General features: G+C 35.9%; 1 protein-coding gene and 1 pseudogene across 1 annotated transcript; one reads left to right on the top strand and one right to left on the bottom strand.

The window, feature by feature from the left end:
* The first annotated feature begins 13,361 nt into the window (after window positions 1-13,361).
* Window positions 13,362-15,502, top strand: LOC126801488 (ankyrin repeat-containing protein ITN1-like; annotated as a pseudogene).
* On the bottom strand, window positions 15,352-16,291 carry LOC126803708 (putative F-box protein At3g58860). The gene is made up of 2 exons (XM_050531462.1): window positions 15,485-16,291; window positions 15,352-15,378 (listed from the first exon to the last, which is right to left on the bottom strand). Exons 1-2 carry the CDS (start codon window positions 16,289-16,291, stop codon window positions 15,352-15,354), a joined length of 834 nt encoding a protein of 277 aa, XP_050387419.1.
* Between the last annotated feature and the right edge of the window lie 1,837 nt (window positions 16,292-18,128).

Here is an 18,128-nt window from a genome sequence, read left to right as displayed (position 1 = left end):
CTAAAATGGGGAGTGTAGACAACATGCTTAGAAAGAAGGGGCATTTAGATGTGCACCCTAAAAGGTATACCTATTTTAGATTTAACTCTTCACTTCAATTTACACCCACCTATTTATTAGATTAAATAAAAAATTTAAGAAAAATAAATTTTAAACCTGAATAATAAAACCTAAATTTGCAAGATTACCAAGTTTGTCATTGGGACAAATAATAACTCATACTACCTCATTTTTCCACATATTGCGCCTACCTATTTTTTCTATCATTTGATTGTAGCTCCCATACCATTGATTAAAGTTTTAAAATTAATCACCACAACTAATTTCAATGCTATAAGAGGTGATATGATTTCATCAATAGTGTGAAAATAGTTGTGTTGATTTTGGTTAGTACACCTGTTTTGTGGATTTCTTGAATTTTCTTCTAGCGAAAAAGTATATGTTTTCCAATACCTCTATTCGAGATATGATTCTCCATGATAGGTATGTGTTTAATTTTCCTTCTAACGAGTAGGTACATACTTATGTGTGTTTCTAGTCTTGATTACAAGTAATATGAATGTACGTTTTTTCTTGTGTGGTGTTTTTGGGTGTTCATTGTTTTTTTGTTCTATTTAGTAGGTATACAAGGGTGAGAGGTCTTGAATCTATGAAGTATGTATTGAGTGTTACTTCTATTGTAGTGGTAGGTTTTTTTTTCTTGAGTATTGGAATATCAATTGAGGTATTTAATTTGTTTAGTAGGTATGTGCAAAGTATATATTTGTTTCATAGGTAATGTAGATTAGACATTTGTTTTGTAGGTAATGTATAATAGACATCTGTTTTGTAGGTAATGAGATTGGTATCTGTTTTGTAAGTAGACAACTTTTCATTCTCTCATAAAAGTATAAAATAAAATCAAACATAGAGAATTAGACACGTCGAAGAATGAAAATTATGTTTTTGTTTGTTTCCTGACTATGGTAAGTAACATAAATAATGAACTTAGAGGTAGAGAAAAAAAAGATTTTATTGCATTCGATCAATGCGATTAACACATAAATAAAAAATGCATCAATCTAATTTTGTCGTTTGACTTTTTCATATAATTTCTTCTACCTAATTTATTTCCTTAATTTACACTACATTCACTGATGTTTATAAATTTTAAATATTTATTGCATTTGAAAAATTCTGACAACTATATTTAAGGTGTTGAAAAAGGAAACTAATTGGAAGGGTAAAAGTGTAAAACTATGAATTGAACAAGAAAATTGGAATATGTTAATTATTTAATAAAACCCTGTAAGGAATGTTGAAAAAGATTTTGGGTGTAGATTAAAAATAAAATTGGGTGAGAGCTAATCTTATAAGAGGGCTTGAAAAATGGGTGTAACACTAATTTTCTCTATAAAGAAAGCTCATTCGCAGAGTGTCTTTGGTTGTAACAAGTCGGAAGATCTTGTTTATAACCAAGTCCATTGTGTGTTTTTGCTTGTTTTGTTCTCCTCACCTACAAATAGAAAGCATAGCCTCATAGCTATATGACTATATATATATATATACATATAGTTTCCTCCCAGAGCGGGATTCCTTATTTGACCAATTTTTCGGTCACATTTCTACATCTCCACTATTTAGTATTTAAGTATGTATGACAAGATCATCTACACAAATTTTTAATCAATTTGGTGATCGTCAAGGTATATCAAAGCTGTATTAAATCAATGAACACACAGAATTGTTCAACATGAACGTCCATTTGTATAAATCATGATTAATAAAGCTCAAACAATCATTAAATTGGATGAAACTTTAAAGAAGTGATCTATACATAATATTTTAGGGTCTATACGGTAGAGATGTGGAAATGTGAACAAACGGTTGATCAAATAAAGAAATCCACTCTTTAACTTCGGAGCTAAATATGGGTAATCTTAATTAGATAGAATCCATCATCTAGGACTAGGAAAACTACTCTTACTCAAACAACTAACCCTGACCTAAAATAAATATATAGTAAAATTACTCCCACAATATTAAAATATATGATCATGCTCCACTAGTGTCAAATGTCAAGTCCATAAAATTATGAGAAAATTAGAGATAACCCAAGATTGGAGCCCCCATTTAAAATTAAACCCACACCCAAATGTTTTTTCAATCTACACCCAAATTCTTTTTATACAAGTCTATTTTACCCTTTTGATCATTTTAGTTTGCTTAATCTTAGCATTTATTTATAATTTTTCATTTTACATGTCTAATTCAAACACTCCAATAATTTTTCATTACATTAGTTTTCTGAAAGATTTGATTTCAAATTTTTCTTGAGAAAAATTCTTTTTATACAAGTCTATTTTACCCTTTTGATCATTTTAGTTTGCTTAATCTTAGCATTTATTTATAATTTTTCATTTTACATGTCTAATTCAAACACTCCAATAATTTTTCATTACATTAGTTTTCTGAAAGATTTGATTTCAAATTTTTCTTGAGAAAAATTCTTTATATAGCTAATATCAAAGTTTCAGAACACAAACACTAGTCCAACTTTTATAGATCCTAAAAGAGAATTTCAAACTAGCTTGTTGTGTATTTGTATCATTTGTTCATTTTAATTTTATGAATCTAACAATAAGGTAAATATGTCGTTATCCATGCAATATGTATGTATATATGTTTTCTCAAATCTTTTCTTTTCAGATCAATGTACATGAACTTTGTATGGCAATAAACCTTTGTTTTAGGTTTCAACTTTTCATTTTTTTTACTCTCTACTGATACCTAATAGATAGAAGCATGCATAACATTATAAATTACAAATTCAACCTATGAAAAAGATCTTTGGAATGATAGATACCTAACAAACAGGTTGATATAAAAATTCCTAGGAAATATGTAAACATCCATATAGATACATACCTAATCATTAGGTTGTAATTAAAAATACAAAATCTTATATATACCTCAAACATATGTTGCATTGTTGTGATATGAAATAGAATGTTTAATTATTCAAAAAAAAAAGTTTGTGTCACCATTAAGTGATTTTGATATTGAATTGATTGAAATTGGAAAAACTTATGAAATATAGATATGTAATTAAAGAATGTTCCATTATTTCTAAATTTATGATGCGTAAAAAATATATATTACAATTATTAAGGGACTATGAAAATCTATAATTAAAGTAGTAAATGAGAACATAATTTGTTGATTGACTAATCAGCTTTTAATAGTGACATCTTGTAATTTAGATTTAAGAGAATGACAATAATTCAGTGTATAATAAAGAAAATTAGGGAAATTTATTTTAAAAAAGCTTTAAAAAATTAGGTGTATAGTGAAATACCCCTAAAATTATCATAGGGTGACATATTACCCATCAAGAATTTTAGTCTAAACTCCGGGACCTCTAGCTGGGAGTAACAAAAAGGGTTAGGCCGTGGAATTAACTACTTTCATCAACTTTTTTTCTCTTAAAATTTCTTTTGCGTCTGCTATATATTTCTTTGCGCTTCCATTGTAATAACCCTAAATTTCAATACATTATTTGATTCAATTTGAATTCTATAAAGTTATGAATTTCAGTTTAAATAAATATAATTGTTTGCAACTTTACGGAACGGAAACGGAAACGTTATCGGAACGTTTGATTCGAAAAACGTTACGTTTCCGAACGATTTTATCGACTTTTATTCTGTCGCTCGGTTGTGAAAACTTTCTTCATGAAAGTTGTAGAGCTCGTCGATACGAGTTCGTGAGTATGTGACGCGATCGAAACGGACATCGTACGTAAAAGTTATTCACGTCGGAAGTTAGTTTCCGATTTGGAAACTAGTATAAAAAGGAATTTTTTTTAACTAGGGTTTCCATAACAGGAAACCCTTCATTTCCGCCGCTCTCTCTCTCTCTCTCTCCCTCTCACCCCGAAACTTCTTCCTCTTCCTCCAAAGAAATTCTCTCTTCGATCCTCCCTCTCTGGGCCGCCGTGACGTGCACCGCCTGGCTCGGCGTCGTCGCAGGGACATCCACAGCAACCCTCCAGATCGCCAGCCCGTGCCCCGCCGTCGTGAAGCCGCTCGAACGTCTCCAAGTTCCTGTTTTTCTCACCGCCGCATCTAAGCTCGCCTCCGGTGGTTTTCGAGCTCCAATCGAGGTGAGGATAGCCTAGGTTTGTTGATGTGATGTTGTTGTTGAATTTTCGTGTGGTGTTGTGATGTTTTGGTGGAGATCGGAGGTTGGAGAGGATGGAGGGGTACCACCGCCTTAGGCGGCGCGTGTGAGGACGTAGGAGGGTCTGGGGGCGGCGTGAGGCCGTGGGGAGGAAGAGGAGGAAGAAAATGAGAGATTTGGGGCGGCGGTGGCGTGACACGCGCCGTTGGTGGCGTCGGCGAGTGAGCCCCACGCGCAGCCTGTCGGCGGGTGGCGTGTGTGCCCCACGCGCCGCCACGTGCGGCGGTGTGAACAGTTTTGACAGAAGGGTATTTTGGTAATTTACTTAAATGTAAATGTAAATTTTATTTACGTACGGTAAATGTAATTAAATTTTACCTACGGTGAATGTAAATATAAATTACTTTCAGTAAATGTAAAAAGTAATTGTAAAAGGGTAATTTACTAAATTTTATTTACTGAGATTGTATTTACATTTAAATAGTATTTATACGTACAGAAATACGTATATAATATTTATACATACAGAAATACGTATTAATTGTATATTTGTACAGTAATCGTGAATAGTAACAGTGAACAGTAATACTGAACAGTAACTTCGTAAAACCGAAAATTGCTGAATAGTAACTGATTATTACTGTTTCGGCATTTAAAGGTTTACGAAACGATTCTAAATGCTTTTCTTATCTTTTCAAGGTGATCGTTAGATCAAGGAAATGAATTATCTTCGGGAATTGTGGAATTACGCTCAAGTCAATAAGGTGAGTAAAATCTCACATATTTACGAATCTACCCTCGCGGTGATTCAAGATTTTGCAAGAGTATTTAATAATGAATTACAACATGTATACATTTAGTGGATTATATATATATACTGTATAATGGTAATAAGTGCATATATATATATATAGTTCATTATATTATATACTGTTATTAATTCATTAGAAATGATCATTTTGATGACGGAAGATTGTGTATTGAGCAAGTGTTGTGAAATATGACATGTATAAGATATAGTGGACCATATATATATTGTATAAATGGTAAATACGTACGAATATATATAGTTTGCTATATAATATACCGTTATGATTTTATTGTGAATGTATTGAGCATGTGATTTGAATTGTACAATATGATGTGAGATTATTGTACATGATTTTAACATTGAGATTGTTAAAATATTGATTTGTCTTGGGACGTGATTTGGTACAATATGATGTGAGATTATTGTACGTGTTTGGCAAGTCGGAACCTAGCCTTTGGCCGGGCGAAAGTTACGATACACTTAGAGCTCTAGTCTGTCTGCCTTAGTACTGCATGTGAGGTAACGGGTGGTTATCTGCTCATGGGTACTCAGTTTATTTTGGATGTTGGGTAGCGGGTGGCTATCCAATATCAGCGGTGTATTACGAGAAGGGTAACAGATGTGTACCAGCGTTCTTGGTACCCGTATTATAAATGCATTGGGTAACCAGAAGGGTTACTTAATTTTCTCATGAGCGTTTCGTTTCATTTTTCTTTGGGACAACCAGATGGGCTGTCCATTGACTCATGAGGGCATTTATATTTGTGTTTTGTGATCTTTCGTATATTTTGTTATGCGAATTATATTTTGATTTTTTACTCATACGAGCTATAAGCTTACCGGGTTTGTGTTTACAATCCCGGTGCACCAATTCGATGGTGTAGAGGATAATTCCGCAGGTGCTGATTAGTGGAGGTTGAGTGACGACTACAGAGGCTCGACGTCGTCATATCCTACTTGTGGTGAGATTTCAGCGTGGATTTGTGTGTGAGAATTTGTGTAATTTTATTTGTGAGATTTGTGAGTGATTTACGAGGATTATTACATTTCCATTTTATGTATGGATTATAAATTTGGGTTGTAATAATTTGGTTGTCTGAGTTGTATTGAGAACTCAGAATTGATCCGCTGTTACACTTTAATGATTTCGATTTATTTGAGATTATTTTGTGTTTAACGACTTTAGAATTTTGAGTTTTTAAGCTTGAAATTTTGGGGTCGTTACATCCATGGTAAATTGTGCACTGTGGAATTCACCCTGAATTTCATTTGTATTGATTATCAAGTGTATTACCAAACTGAGAAAACGTACGTTAATCCACCATGAACTGGGTAATCCAAAACGCCCTTTTCTTTTGGCCTGAACCAGGGGCGGAACTAGGAATTCAAGATGGGTATAGCTACTTTTCACATGCATACAAATTTTTGTTTGAGGTTTGGAACCCAATTGGAGGCTCAGCCTCATGCCTTTACTATTTAAATTCAAAAATACAACATGAGGGACATAAAGAGGGACGAAAATCAGGGGATTGATCACAGATTTTAGGACTAAGCCAAAAAAAATGTCAATCTTGAAACAGAAACTTCGTCCTACCCTACCTGTATCTCAGAAACACTAGAGCACTCGTACCGCAGTCCTTGACATGTTAAAATATAAAATGCATATCGAGTTCCTTCATCATCTTGTGTAAAGCTTAGCAAGAGGCCTATTTCAACAATATCAGATAATAGGGTAGAGTCTTGAGACTTATATCTGGAAAATGAACAAGAAATAAAGCTCATCAGTGAACATATTATGTTACACGTTATAGGAGAAGCCATGATAGAGAATTTCGTATGAGCTTCAAAGTTTGAAAATTAGCTCTACCATACCCCAATTTGAGTTTTTGACCATAAATTAAGATTTAAACGAAATGCACAATGCAATGAAATGAGAAATCATGCCAATCAATCAAACCAGGATATCCTACAGCATTAAACTATATCTTGTTGCCAGACAGTGGCAAATAATTTGGCAAACACAAATTAAGGAGGCACAAGAAACATGACTATGTCTGATTAAATGGTTACTTACCTGCGGATAAGAACTAGAAGAACATACAGGTCCCTTGCAATACAACAAAACGCGGAAGCCAGTCATCAACATTAGTATCATCAAGGGGAGGAGGTTCTCCTGGTAATGTTGTCCAACTCTATCATAAAGAAAACAAAGATTAAAGTGAGCATACCATATTTGGCAACGTTAATTCAAAGTAGAATTTTACTTGTTAATACTTAAGAGTCATTATAGTTCGAATATACAAATAGCCAGACAGACGAGCAGATCATATGCACAAAACACAAGTAATTATCTGCTCTTGGCCGTGAAATAGATGAGGTTACGTTTTGAGATCAAGCAAAGTGAATACAATCAACACACCGTTTTCCAATTTACATTATATTTCGATGTAGAACATATGAAATTAGCCTCAAGCAATTATCTGCTTTTGGCCGTGAAATAGATGAAGTTACGTTTTGAGAAGAGTCACCACTGGATGGGGATGCTTTAAAATGATCTGGAATCACTTTTATCTTCCCAAGACCATCATCCATGAAGCTGATTTTCACTTCCAGAATAAGTTGCAAACCTGTGTCCATGACATATGATAAGAAATTAAGAATCAATAATCAACATTATCGGATATCAAATGGTAAATGGCATACTATCCACTTCATATTCTATATTCGCTAAAAAGTCGAATTGCTTCGAACTGATTTCAACAAAGATTTACTTCAAGTTTCAAAATATACCACCCGAAAGCTAATCTTATCATTCTTATAAACCTCACTCGAGGCATATAGTTTCCATATCCTATGATATAACAAAACAACCTCATTCATTATTAGAGCTTGATAACTCGGAAAGTCGACAAATATGACCAATTGCAAAGGAAAACTGGAAAATCCTCATAATAACTATTTGAGTAGCCACAACACATGAGATCCGATCCACATCAAATTTCTCAGTATCTCATGATAAGAAATAATAAGAGAATGAAAATTATACGAAAAATAAGAGATACCTCAATAATAACGAACTCAATTCAATTTCTGTTTTGCAGAACAAACTACAAATCTCTAAAGAACCCTAAACGAACCCAGATAATCCCAATTTTGAGACATTGAAATATGACAAGAAAAGGAATATAACTTCATGAACAAAGTCTCCCAGAAACAACAAGAGCAAGTATACTTTGCATAAAAAATTCGATCGAATGGGCAGTGTCTCAAACAAACTTCAAATTCAATGATACAATCAAAACTACCAACATTAAACACTTACATGAATTCATCAACTTCTTACTGCTTGGCTATAACAAGTTGCAGCATAACAAAAACAAAGATAAAAATCTTTGGGCTCAGAAATAGCGCTTGTTAACGAAACTAACAGCCAAACAAGGAAAGAAGGGAGATGATCATGATATACATAAAGTTGGGGATATTTTAGCCAAAATTTCGGATGGGCTATAGTCCTACCATCCCATCACTTACTTCCGCCCCTGGCCTGAACACTCATGTATCGTACTTAGGTTTTGTACGTAATGAACATTTACTTTTAATTTTTTTTTTAAACGTTCTTCTATTCAAGGTCTGATAATCTCATTTGGATCGGAACGTTCCTCAACTTTGCTGCCAACGACGACGAGGTCCTCACCATCAATTAATTAAGCTAGACTGACGATGTAGTTTATCTTCATGTCCAATCGGAAAGTGATAGCACTTTTGATTTCAATATATATGCCATGCAGCTACGGAAAATGGAGGAGAAACACTTTTGTTATTCGCTCATTATATACAGAGGTGTCAACAAAAATACCAAGCTGCATGCTGTTCTGACGGCCGGGCTAAGTTCGTCGCTTGATTGAGACCGGGTTATGGTATACTTATACTTCTACGATCTCTATGATCAATGAAGGCGTCAAGTTATATATATATACATACAAGCAGCCGCCGGAAGGGGATGATATGTTAAAGTCTTTTCTCGCACGTATAGATCGAACAATCTAAGAAGAAGAAGAAGCTTATGATGAACTGGGCGACTAACTAAAATCCGTCTAGAAAAGCTTATGCATTTTACTATTACTAACCCAGCCAAACGTTGGAAAATTATGTGATGCGCTGCAGCAACATTTTCTCCACAAACTACTCTTACAGCCCCACGTGCATAACATGATACCCCTACATCACCACACACAATTGTGTGTATGCCATACATTGATGCACAATAACAGATGAACCCCAAACGTTAGCCATAGAGTTATATATCTCCTTTTCTGAGACGATCACTACGTACATAGTTACATATCTTTACTGTAACTAAATGAAAAATCAAGATTTGTTCTTACAAAAGAGAAGAAGAAGAAGCTAAGAATGAGATAAACTTTTCACCAGCTACCAAAGTACCAATCAACTAGTTCGAATTCATGCATGCAACTCCGAGCGATTAAACAAACGTAAGAAGCACATGGCAGTCGGCAGTGACTATGGGACCAGTGATACAACACTTCTGCTTTCTTTTGTGCAGGCATTACGTTTGACGCGTGTTGACCTTGTAGCGCTTAACGAACATGGGTTGATTTCTGATCCCATGCACGCCCAGAAGCTGATCAACATACCACTCGTCTGATAGCACGATCCATCCTTTTTCTGGCATGTCCATGTAGTATGCGACAGCAACATCATCACCTACAGTACTGTTTACGACATAAAGAATTGATTAGAAGTCAGATAATCTAAAATTAAAGATAAATAAAATACAAATACCTAAAAGATTAACCCTTACCGAGTGCTGTATTCCTCAATATCATGCTGCTCCAGGGGATATCCATCGACACTAAACGTAACAAATATGGTCCGATGCCCTGAACAATTAATGTAAATGCTTCATAGGGCAATCTAACAAATTTCCAAACTTCTTCTCAGAGAAAAAAAATGAAAGAAATTTATGTAAACTAACGCTTACTTTCATAGCTCTGCACCTGAGCGCGGATTCTGTTATACTCTCGCGGCTGCTGGTGATTTTCCCCTTGGTTATACTCTTGCGGCTGCGGGTGAGTTTCCCCATAATCTGAAATATGGTTAACTTATTATAGGACTGAACCAAAATGCAAAAAGAAGGAAACAATGCATGCAAAGCAATAGCCTAACTTAATTTCTTGTAATCGATCGGAAAAAAATGACCGAACTTTCATATTTAGAACAGTTGATACTTCTACTTGGGACTTTTAGTAAATTAAGTTTATGGAAATTGAATTTTTTTTTAGTCACTACTTGACAGAGGAAGGAGTAAAGAACCTTGACACGTTATTTTTTCCCACACGGGTGGGTGTCTTGATCAATTTTTTGGGTACACTGTTCCAAGCTTAGGTCTGGGAAGACCAAACAAAGACTGAAATATTCGTACCACACAACACAGCAACAAGCAACAAAGTAAACAGAAAATAAAAAAAAGACGCCATAATAGATTGAGGTGTGTGTACGTGATTATCCAATTTAAAAACAGAGCCATAAACGTGGAACTACTTCACATCATACATACAATGCATGATGCTTCTTGTAAACCCTAAAAATGCAGATTGATAAAAGAAAGCTAAGCCTTAATTAACAATCCCCCCACCCAAAAAAAAAACAAATATTGCCGAGAAAACAACAAGAAGACAAGATAGAGAGAGCTTCAAGAATACTGTTGATTCAAAGAAATATGATGTGAGCAAAATAGCGTAACGGATTGCATAATGATGAGAGTTGAAGAAAACTACAAGAAACAATGTAACACTGAAAGCTAATAACTCAGAAGAAATACGATAAGAAATAAAAAGATTGATGATCAAGCAGGTATATGCTTACTAGTTCGGACGAGGCTCTGAGCTCTAGCGTTTGAGATATGGAAATTTCTTCTTGCATTGTACCTGTTGTTACTTCTCGAACCTCCGGCTATGAAAAATGATAGTTAACAAGAAATTCAGTAAGGAAATGATCAATACAAGAAATAACAGAGTAGGGAGACCACATAAATTAAAGAACACAAAACAAGATACAGAGGAAAAACAAAGAATGATCGAGTAGAAATTGGATACCCATTTCTTTTCTGCTGTACAATTTGGGAAGACACGTTCGTCGTCGATTGAGAAAGGTTTCAGACTAGAGACTATAGAGAACAATGAAGACTGAAACAAGAAGAACTAAGAAATGAAGAAGACTCATTTGTCTCAATATAAGGGGGGCAAATGAAACGGCGTCGTTGTTTAACGAACTTGTGTCTGTGAGTACTCAGCCGTCGGATAACAACAGAAACACAATCATAGCCATTGATTAATATAAAGAAATAATATCTGACACGTGTCACGCCGCCTTTCCAACGATGTGGCCCCGATTGTATATAGATTGGTATTTATTTACAAAACGACTGATAGCACTTTGATATTTAAAGATCGTTTTGGAACGCGCCTACACGCGCGGGCGGCGCGTCCCTCAGACGTCGTCGGACCGGCCGCTGTCAGTAGGCATGGTGTGGTGAGGGATATGATGGCGGCGGTTGCTTTGATGGGCGTCCAACTACGGCGGTGGCGGTTACAATTCTGATTTTGTTGTTGTGCTGATGTGGCGGTGGTTGGTTGTTTGACCATGGCGGCGGCGGTCATGGAGGATTGGTCGGGCGGCGCTGAGGTTAGGGCGGCGGCGGTGAACGTCGTTGTTCGCGGCGGCGGATAGAGAGGATCAGGAGTTGTAAAGTTTCGGTGATGGTACTTAACCTTATTCTCTGATGGTTTGTGAAATTTTGGGTGAATTCTGATTAGATTTTGATGAACTGGAGATGCCTAAGTATTTAATTTCTGATTACTTCGTGATTATGAAGATTGTGATCGATTTTGGTTTAGGGTTTATAGAACTATGGATGGTTTTAGGATTGAAAGCACACTGGTTTAATGCTAATGTTCAAAATTTAGTTTAGGAGTCTGAGTATGATATTGTTACAGGTTCAAATCTGATTGAATGTGATGATGGAAATGTTTTGATTCTCGTACTTTTCGTGCAGCCAGTGTTTAGTAACACGGCTTTACAAGTACCCATCACGAAGGAGCAAGCTGAGGTAGGTACTTTTAACTCTCTTTGATCTACCTTTTTGTTTACCGATGCATGTTTTGAATGGTAACGTTGCAAGTTTAATTCCTTTTGATACTGTTGGATTGTAAGTGGCTCAAGTCAAATGTAATTATTCAATGCTATGTGGTTACATATCATAATGCCATAAGCGTCTTGCGAATTTCAAGCACTTGTTCGAAACCGATGCCATTGGTTTGAAGTGTCATTAGGACTCTTTTTGGTGCGTTGGATTATATGTTTGTCTTTACGATAGGATGAAAGGCATAGTTTGATAATCACTCTCTAGTATAGTTTGCTAGAATACCACCAACATCTCCCTACCGTAGCTTAACCTTCTTAACAGTCGATATCCTTTTGTGATCCAAACTAACCTGTAAATGTTAATATAATTGCCATGAACTTTAAGTTCTTATCTGCTAGATGGGTGTGGAGATGTGATTAATTTTTTGAAATCATCATCTTCTTCATTGTTCCTCATAAACATGGGTTGCAGCTGCTGTAGTTTTCGCCACCTGGCTTTTTTGTATTTCTTGCATGCTTAAGCTATAGTCCAAGGAAGCTAGTATAAATTCACTAGTTCTTGAACACAGTTGTTCTCAGTTTAAAAGCTTTATGCTGTCTTTCAAATATTATATCTATCTTGTATTGGAAGTGACATCATTTCTTCAATTTGTGTAAGCAAATCGATCATTGAAATAACTAAATAAATTCTCTGAATAAAATAAACTTTTTGTCTTTAATCTTTCCTTGCAGATAGTAAACTAGATGTTATCTCTACCAGACAGCAATGCTAATGCTATGATCAGGGTCCTCAAAACCGCTGTTGACATTGCTGATAAAAATGATGGGATGGCTGTGGTGAGGGTGGCGGTGGTGGTGATTGAGGTGAATGAGCTGGGTGTGACGGTGTTGTTCACGGCAGCGGATAGAGGACAATCGGAGGTGGTCAAGGAGTAGTTGAAGTATTTCATGAGGAGAGTGTTGTGAAGAAGTATCGGTCCAGGTTTAGTGCTTTGCATATTGCTGCACTCAAGGCCATCATGGTAATGATTTCGTCAGCTTAATCTCTGATGCTTTATGAAAATTTTGGTGAATTCTGATTAGCTTTTGATGAATTGGAGATGTCTAAGTAGTTGTTTTTATGTTTGTGATTATAAAGAATGATCAATTTTGATTTATAGACTATGGATGAATATAGGATTGGAAGTACTTGGTTGGTTTAATGCTATCAAGTTTTGTTCAATGACGGATTGAATGTGAGAATGAAACTGTGTTGACACTCGTACCTGACCCCGGCCTAAGCAAGACAACTGGCCCATCCAATGCAACGGCACTTATATCTGCAGCTCAAAGAGGGCATATAGCTGTGGTGTGGTTGATGAACTCTTGTCAAAGGATTCTACCTTGTTGGAGATATCAAAGGCAAATGGGAAGAATGCATTGCATCTGGCTGCAAACCAGGGCATGTGGAGATTGTAGGAATATTGCTAGATAGGGATCCACAGTTGGCTCGAAGGACTGACAAGAAATGGCAAACTGCCTTGCATATGGCTGTGAAAGGGACAAGCTGTGAGGTGGTGAAACTGCTTCTTTATGGTGAAAGGGCAAAACTGCAATTGTGATGCTTCCTGACAAATTTGGTAACATTGCATTGCATGTAGCCACCAGGAAGAAGTGAGCTGAGGTACTTTATATTTGCCCGATGATTTACCTTTTTTGCTTACCTCCCCAAAAAGCTTTGGAGTTCCACCATTGTGCGCGAGAACTTCTGTTTGTTTTTATTATGTACATAAGTTTACTTACCTATTCTATTGGCCTATCCTATGTGTTTAACCATTTATTCTGAGATTCAGTTTCTTTTTCAAAGTCCTTTTTTTACTCATTATATGATTTCTACATGTAATAGCTATAAGATGAGCTAAACCTGTGTAACAATCAATGCCAGTTTTTGAATTAAACTAACTTCTTGATGTTAATATAATTACAATGAACTTTAACTTCTTATTTGCTTGCCGGGTGTGAAAATGTGATTAAATTGGCTTAGATTTTCCATCATCTTTAGCATTGTTCCTCTCAAACATGGGTTTGCAGCTCCTGTAGAGTCAATATTTTGCTTCTGTCACTTTTCTGTATTTCCTGCATACTTTAGTTTTAGCCCAAGAAAACTAATATAAACTCACTAGCTTTTGCGCACAGTTGTTCTCAGTTTGTGCAAAAGCTTTCTTCTCTTTTTCAAATATGATATATATTTCTTTAATTGGATGCTTAACATCTATCCTTTAATTTGAGTAAGTAAATTGATCAATTGAAATTATGAAATGATTGCACTAACTATTTTTTTAGTCTTTCCTTGCAGATAGTAATTAAGTTGTTATCCCTACCAGACAGCAATGTTAATGCACTGAACAGGGACCACAAAACTGCTCTTGACATTGCTGAAGAGCTTCCACTTTCAGAAGAATCAGCAGAAGTTAGAGCTAATGAACTGAATCAACCAAGGGATGAATTGAGAAAGACAGTGACTCAGATCAAGAATGATGTTCATATCCAGCTTGAACAAACAAACAAAAAAACAAAAAACAATGTTCAGAATATTTCGAAAGATCTCAGGAAGCTCCATAGAGAAGGAATCAACAATGTGACGAACTCAGTCACTGTTGTGGCTGTTCTATTTGCTTGCTTTTGCAGCTATCTTCAATGTGCCCGGTGGTGATAACAATGATGTGATTGCTGTGGTAGTGAACACTCCTCCATTCAAAATCTTCTTCATTTTCAATGCCATTGCCCTTTTTACATCGTTGGCGGTTGTGGTGGTACAAATTACAGTGGTCAGAGGCGAGACCAAAACAGAGAAAAAGGTGGTAAAATTAAGTCCTTCAAGTCTCTCTCTCTCTCTCTCTCTCTCTCTCATATGTAGGAGGGTTCTGAAGTTAGAGCAGGTGCCATCCAATGCAAGGAGTCCTTCAAGTCTTGCTTATCTCTCTCATATGTAGGAGGGTTCTGAATTGCAAGTTCAACAAATTCAAGATTTGGCAATATTGGTGAAGCCGAGGTCTTTCTGAAATCCTCTGGAAATATGAGATCCTCAAAATGGTCAACACAGAGGGTCATCTCCTTGCAATTACCAAATTGTTGAAGAAATTTTTTCAGTTTTTGAACATGCTTCCATGGCTCAGTGAACGGTGGTAACTCTTCCTTCAACGGTTCGATATATGAATTATATAAATTTGGAGCTTTTAAAGAAACTTTGGACTCCAGATGACCTGTGTAACCAATAAAACTTAGAGCTGGAGCATCGATTATGGCTTTGACAGCATGACATTCTCCATGTAAAAATAAACGTTCCAAGTACTGAGCATAAATACTCACATGTTTCAATTCCAAGCATCTTTTCAAGTCCACACTTGTCAACGGAAAGTCTGATGAAATGATGGTAAGAGATTCAAGATGTTCGAGGTGAAGTTCAGCTTTCGAAGCCTTGCAGTTCTTAATTTCCATGGATTTGAGTGTATGACTTTTAAGAAGAATCTCGGGGAATTCAAAAGAACATGAAGCTAACGATAGATGCTCAATGTAAGGGCATTCCCAAACTAAGAAGAAGAGAGCATTGTGATCGAATTGAACAGTTTTAAGAGACATGGTTTTCAAAGAAGGAAGAAGGCGCACAGAGACAGAGTAGTCAATAGGCTCGACAAAACTGTCAATGTTCTTCATTCTAACATGCTCCAAATTTAGAGTGATCAGAGTTTTTGCATTGATAAGGTTGGTCCGGCACAGGTAGTAGTAACGTTTCACGGTAAACCCTCCAAGGCTGATATCTAACTCTTTCACTCCTCTCTCGATTGAACAAGACAGTAACTTATACACAATACTGGCGTCTCTGGATGAGTATCTTGTCATCCGAAGCCTAAATTTATCCAAGAGGGTTGTCGGTTTTGCTTCGCGATCTTTGACACATACTTTCAAATAATCATGTAAGATGTTGATGAACTGGTTGTGCTGAATCGACAACTCGTCTTTGTGGAACTGTTGATAATCACCCTCGTCAAAATCTATCACGGGGAGTGAAGACAACATGCCTTCCCATTGCTTAGAAAGAAAGCTCATGCGGACAGCGGTTTTGGTGTCAACCATTCGGAAGATTTGGTTGATAACAATGTCCGGTAAGTGAGCCATAACGTGCTTTCACTTGTGTGATTTTGTTTGGTCGTCTGTACGGTACTCAGTAACAGCCATAGCTTCTTATATATGAGTTTAGATAGAATCCATCTAGGACTAGGAAAACCTACTTTAACTCGAAATTGTAAACCGGATCTAAAATAGTAAAATTATTCACAATATGGTAACCTAAAGTTTTTTTTGAGTAGATGGTAACCTAAAGTTTGTCACATTTAGGGATAAATGGGACTCCAAAGCCTGGCACGGGAAGATAGCGAATGACAGAAATGCCCCTTTTTACAATTTTGATCCAACCTCGCCAAAAGGGCGCCACATCTGAATAGATGGGGCAAGTTTGTCTTTGTCTTTCTCTTTGTTTGGGTTGAATTCCAGTTGATTATTGGATTGATTGGAGGGAAATGACTCAAATGAGAGAAGGACAAGGAAGAGATAGATGGGATGGGAGGGGAGGGGTGAGTTGGAGATTTACATAGTATTAATCCCAAATCTGATATTTACATAGCCATGTATCACTGTATCTTTGCTGTATCACAATCGTAAGGAGCTGCGATCATCTATGGTTTATATATATATGGGACGGTACTCACGGTAGTTGATGCATTTTTGCGTTACTCACATTTCATTACATAGTTTGTGATGACCTCATGACGGCCTTTACCTCCATGGTCGCATTTCTTTATCCATAAGTTCTGCCACATAGCGCTGATACGAGAGTACTATACATCCCTGCTTATTTGATCGCCATGTCCATGTAGAACGAGACTGCTATGTTCTCACCAAGTATTCTGTAGGAGGGTAAATGTGTTAGTTTATAGCGTACGTTCAACATTAGTGCTCAAACTTACAAAACAAACATTTTCAGTAAAATGCATACCGATCAATATAGTTTTTGATCTCATTCATTCTGTTGCAGGGCCGAACCATCCACATGCACTAAACGTAAAAGTAGATGGTGCAGAGACCCTATTGAATAATGTAAGTTTATTCAGGCAATAGTAAGAGAAATTGAAAATAATGCTTTTAACTCTGTTTAGACATTGTTGTGGCAAAAATGATCCCGAGTTATTTGACTCGCATGAAATCGTATTTGACATTTTGGTTTGATGAACATGCTTGTGCATGCTCTTACTCTATGCCCCTATCTGAGACAAAGCAAAGTATACACATAGGTCAAATTAATTTACGTACGCACAACAATTCTACTAAGTAAATTGCTTCGCTTCTTTTAATTTCCCCAAATATCTCATTGTATTATGCTAAGGACTTAAAAAGTATTCTAGACTTCAAACTACTTAACTGGTAATGGCAATTTTAGCTCATTCCAACCCTCTCTGATTTTAATAAATCGGTTCACAGTTCCTTTAGTTACTCACGATATCCTGTTGAGGGTCTGCAAGACTGCAACTTCTTATGAGAAGTTCATGTATGTATAGCTCATTTTAGGATTTTATCAAGAATGCAAGTCAATCCATGGACAAAATGTGATTTATGTAACATTATTCGTACAAAAATTAAAAAAAAACGTGTAATACCAAAAAAATGTAAATATTTCTTTGGTGCTAACTATGTATTATGTTATATTGATGCGGCCGAAATTAGCCTCATAATTAACCCTGCAAAATTGTCATTGTTAGTATAAGACAACAATGATAGTTATATCCGGGGATTGTTAAGGTACCTTAAACTATTAAAGGTCAATTAATAAATAAAACAGTAAAGTTGGGGGTTTAGAAATTTGGTTCCTAATCTATGGACAATAAAAATAAAAATAAAAATAGATACAATGATCGACTTCCTTAACCTGAATTAACACCACTCGTAAATTATTAAGTGT

This window comes from Argentina anserina, chromosome 7, assembly GCF_933775445.1.
Source record: "Argentina anserina chromosome 7, drPotAnse1.1, whole genome shotgun sequence".
Taxonomy (NCBI): Eukaryota; Viridiplantae; Streptophyta; class Magnoliopsida; order Rosales; family Rosaceae; genus Argentina; species Argentina anserina.
Note: the sequence above shows the minus strand (reverse complement) of the source record. Positions and strands in the feature narration are given on the sequence as shown.

Coding starts and splice junctions, on each gene's coding strand:
- LOC126803708 (XM_050531462.1), bottom strand. CDS start 16,291: ATGGCTCACTTACCGGACATTGTTATCAACCAAATCTTCCGAATGGTT. Junction 15,379..15,484: donor GATGCTTGGAATTGAAACAT/GTGAGTATTTAT, acceptor TTGGTTACACAG/GTCATCTGGAGTCCAAAGTT.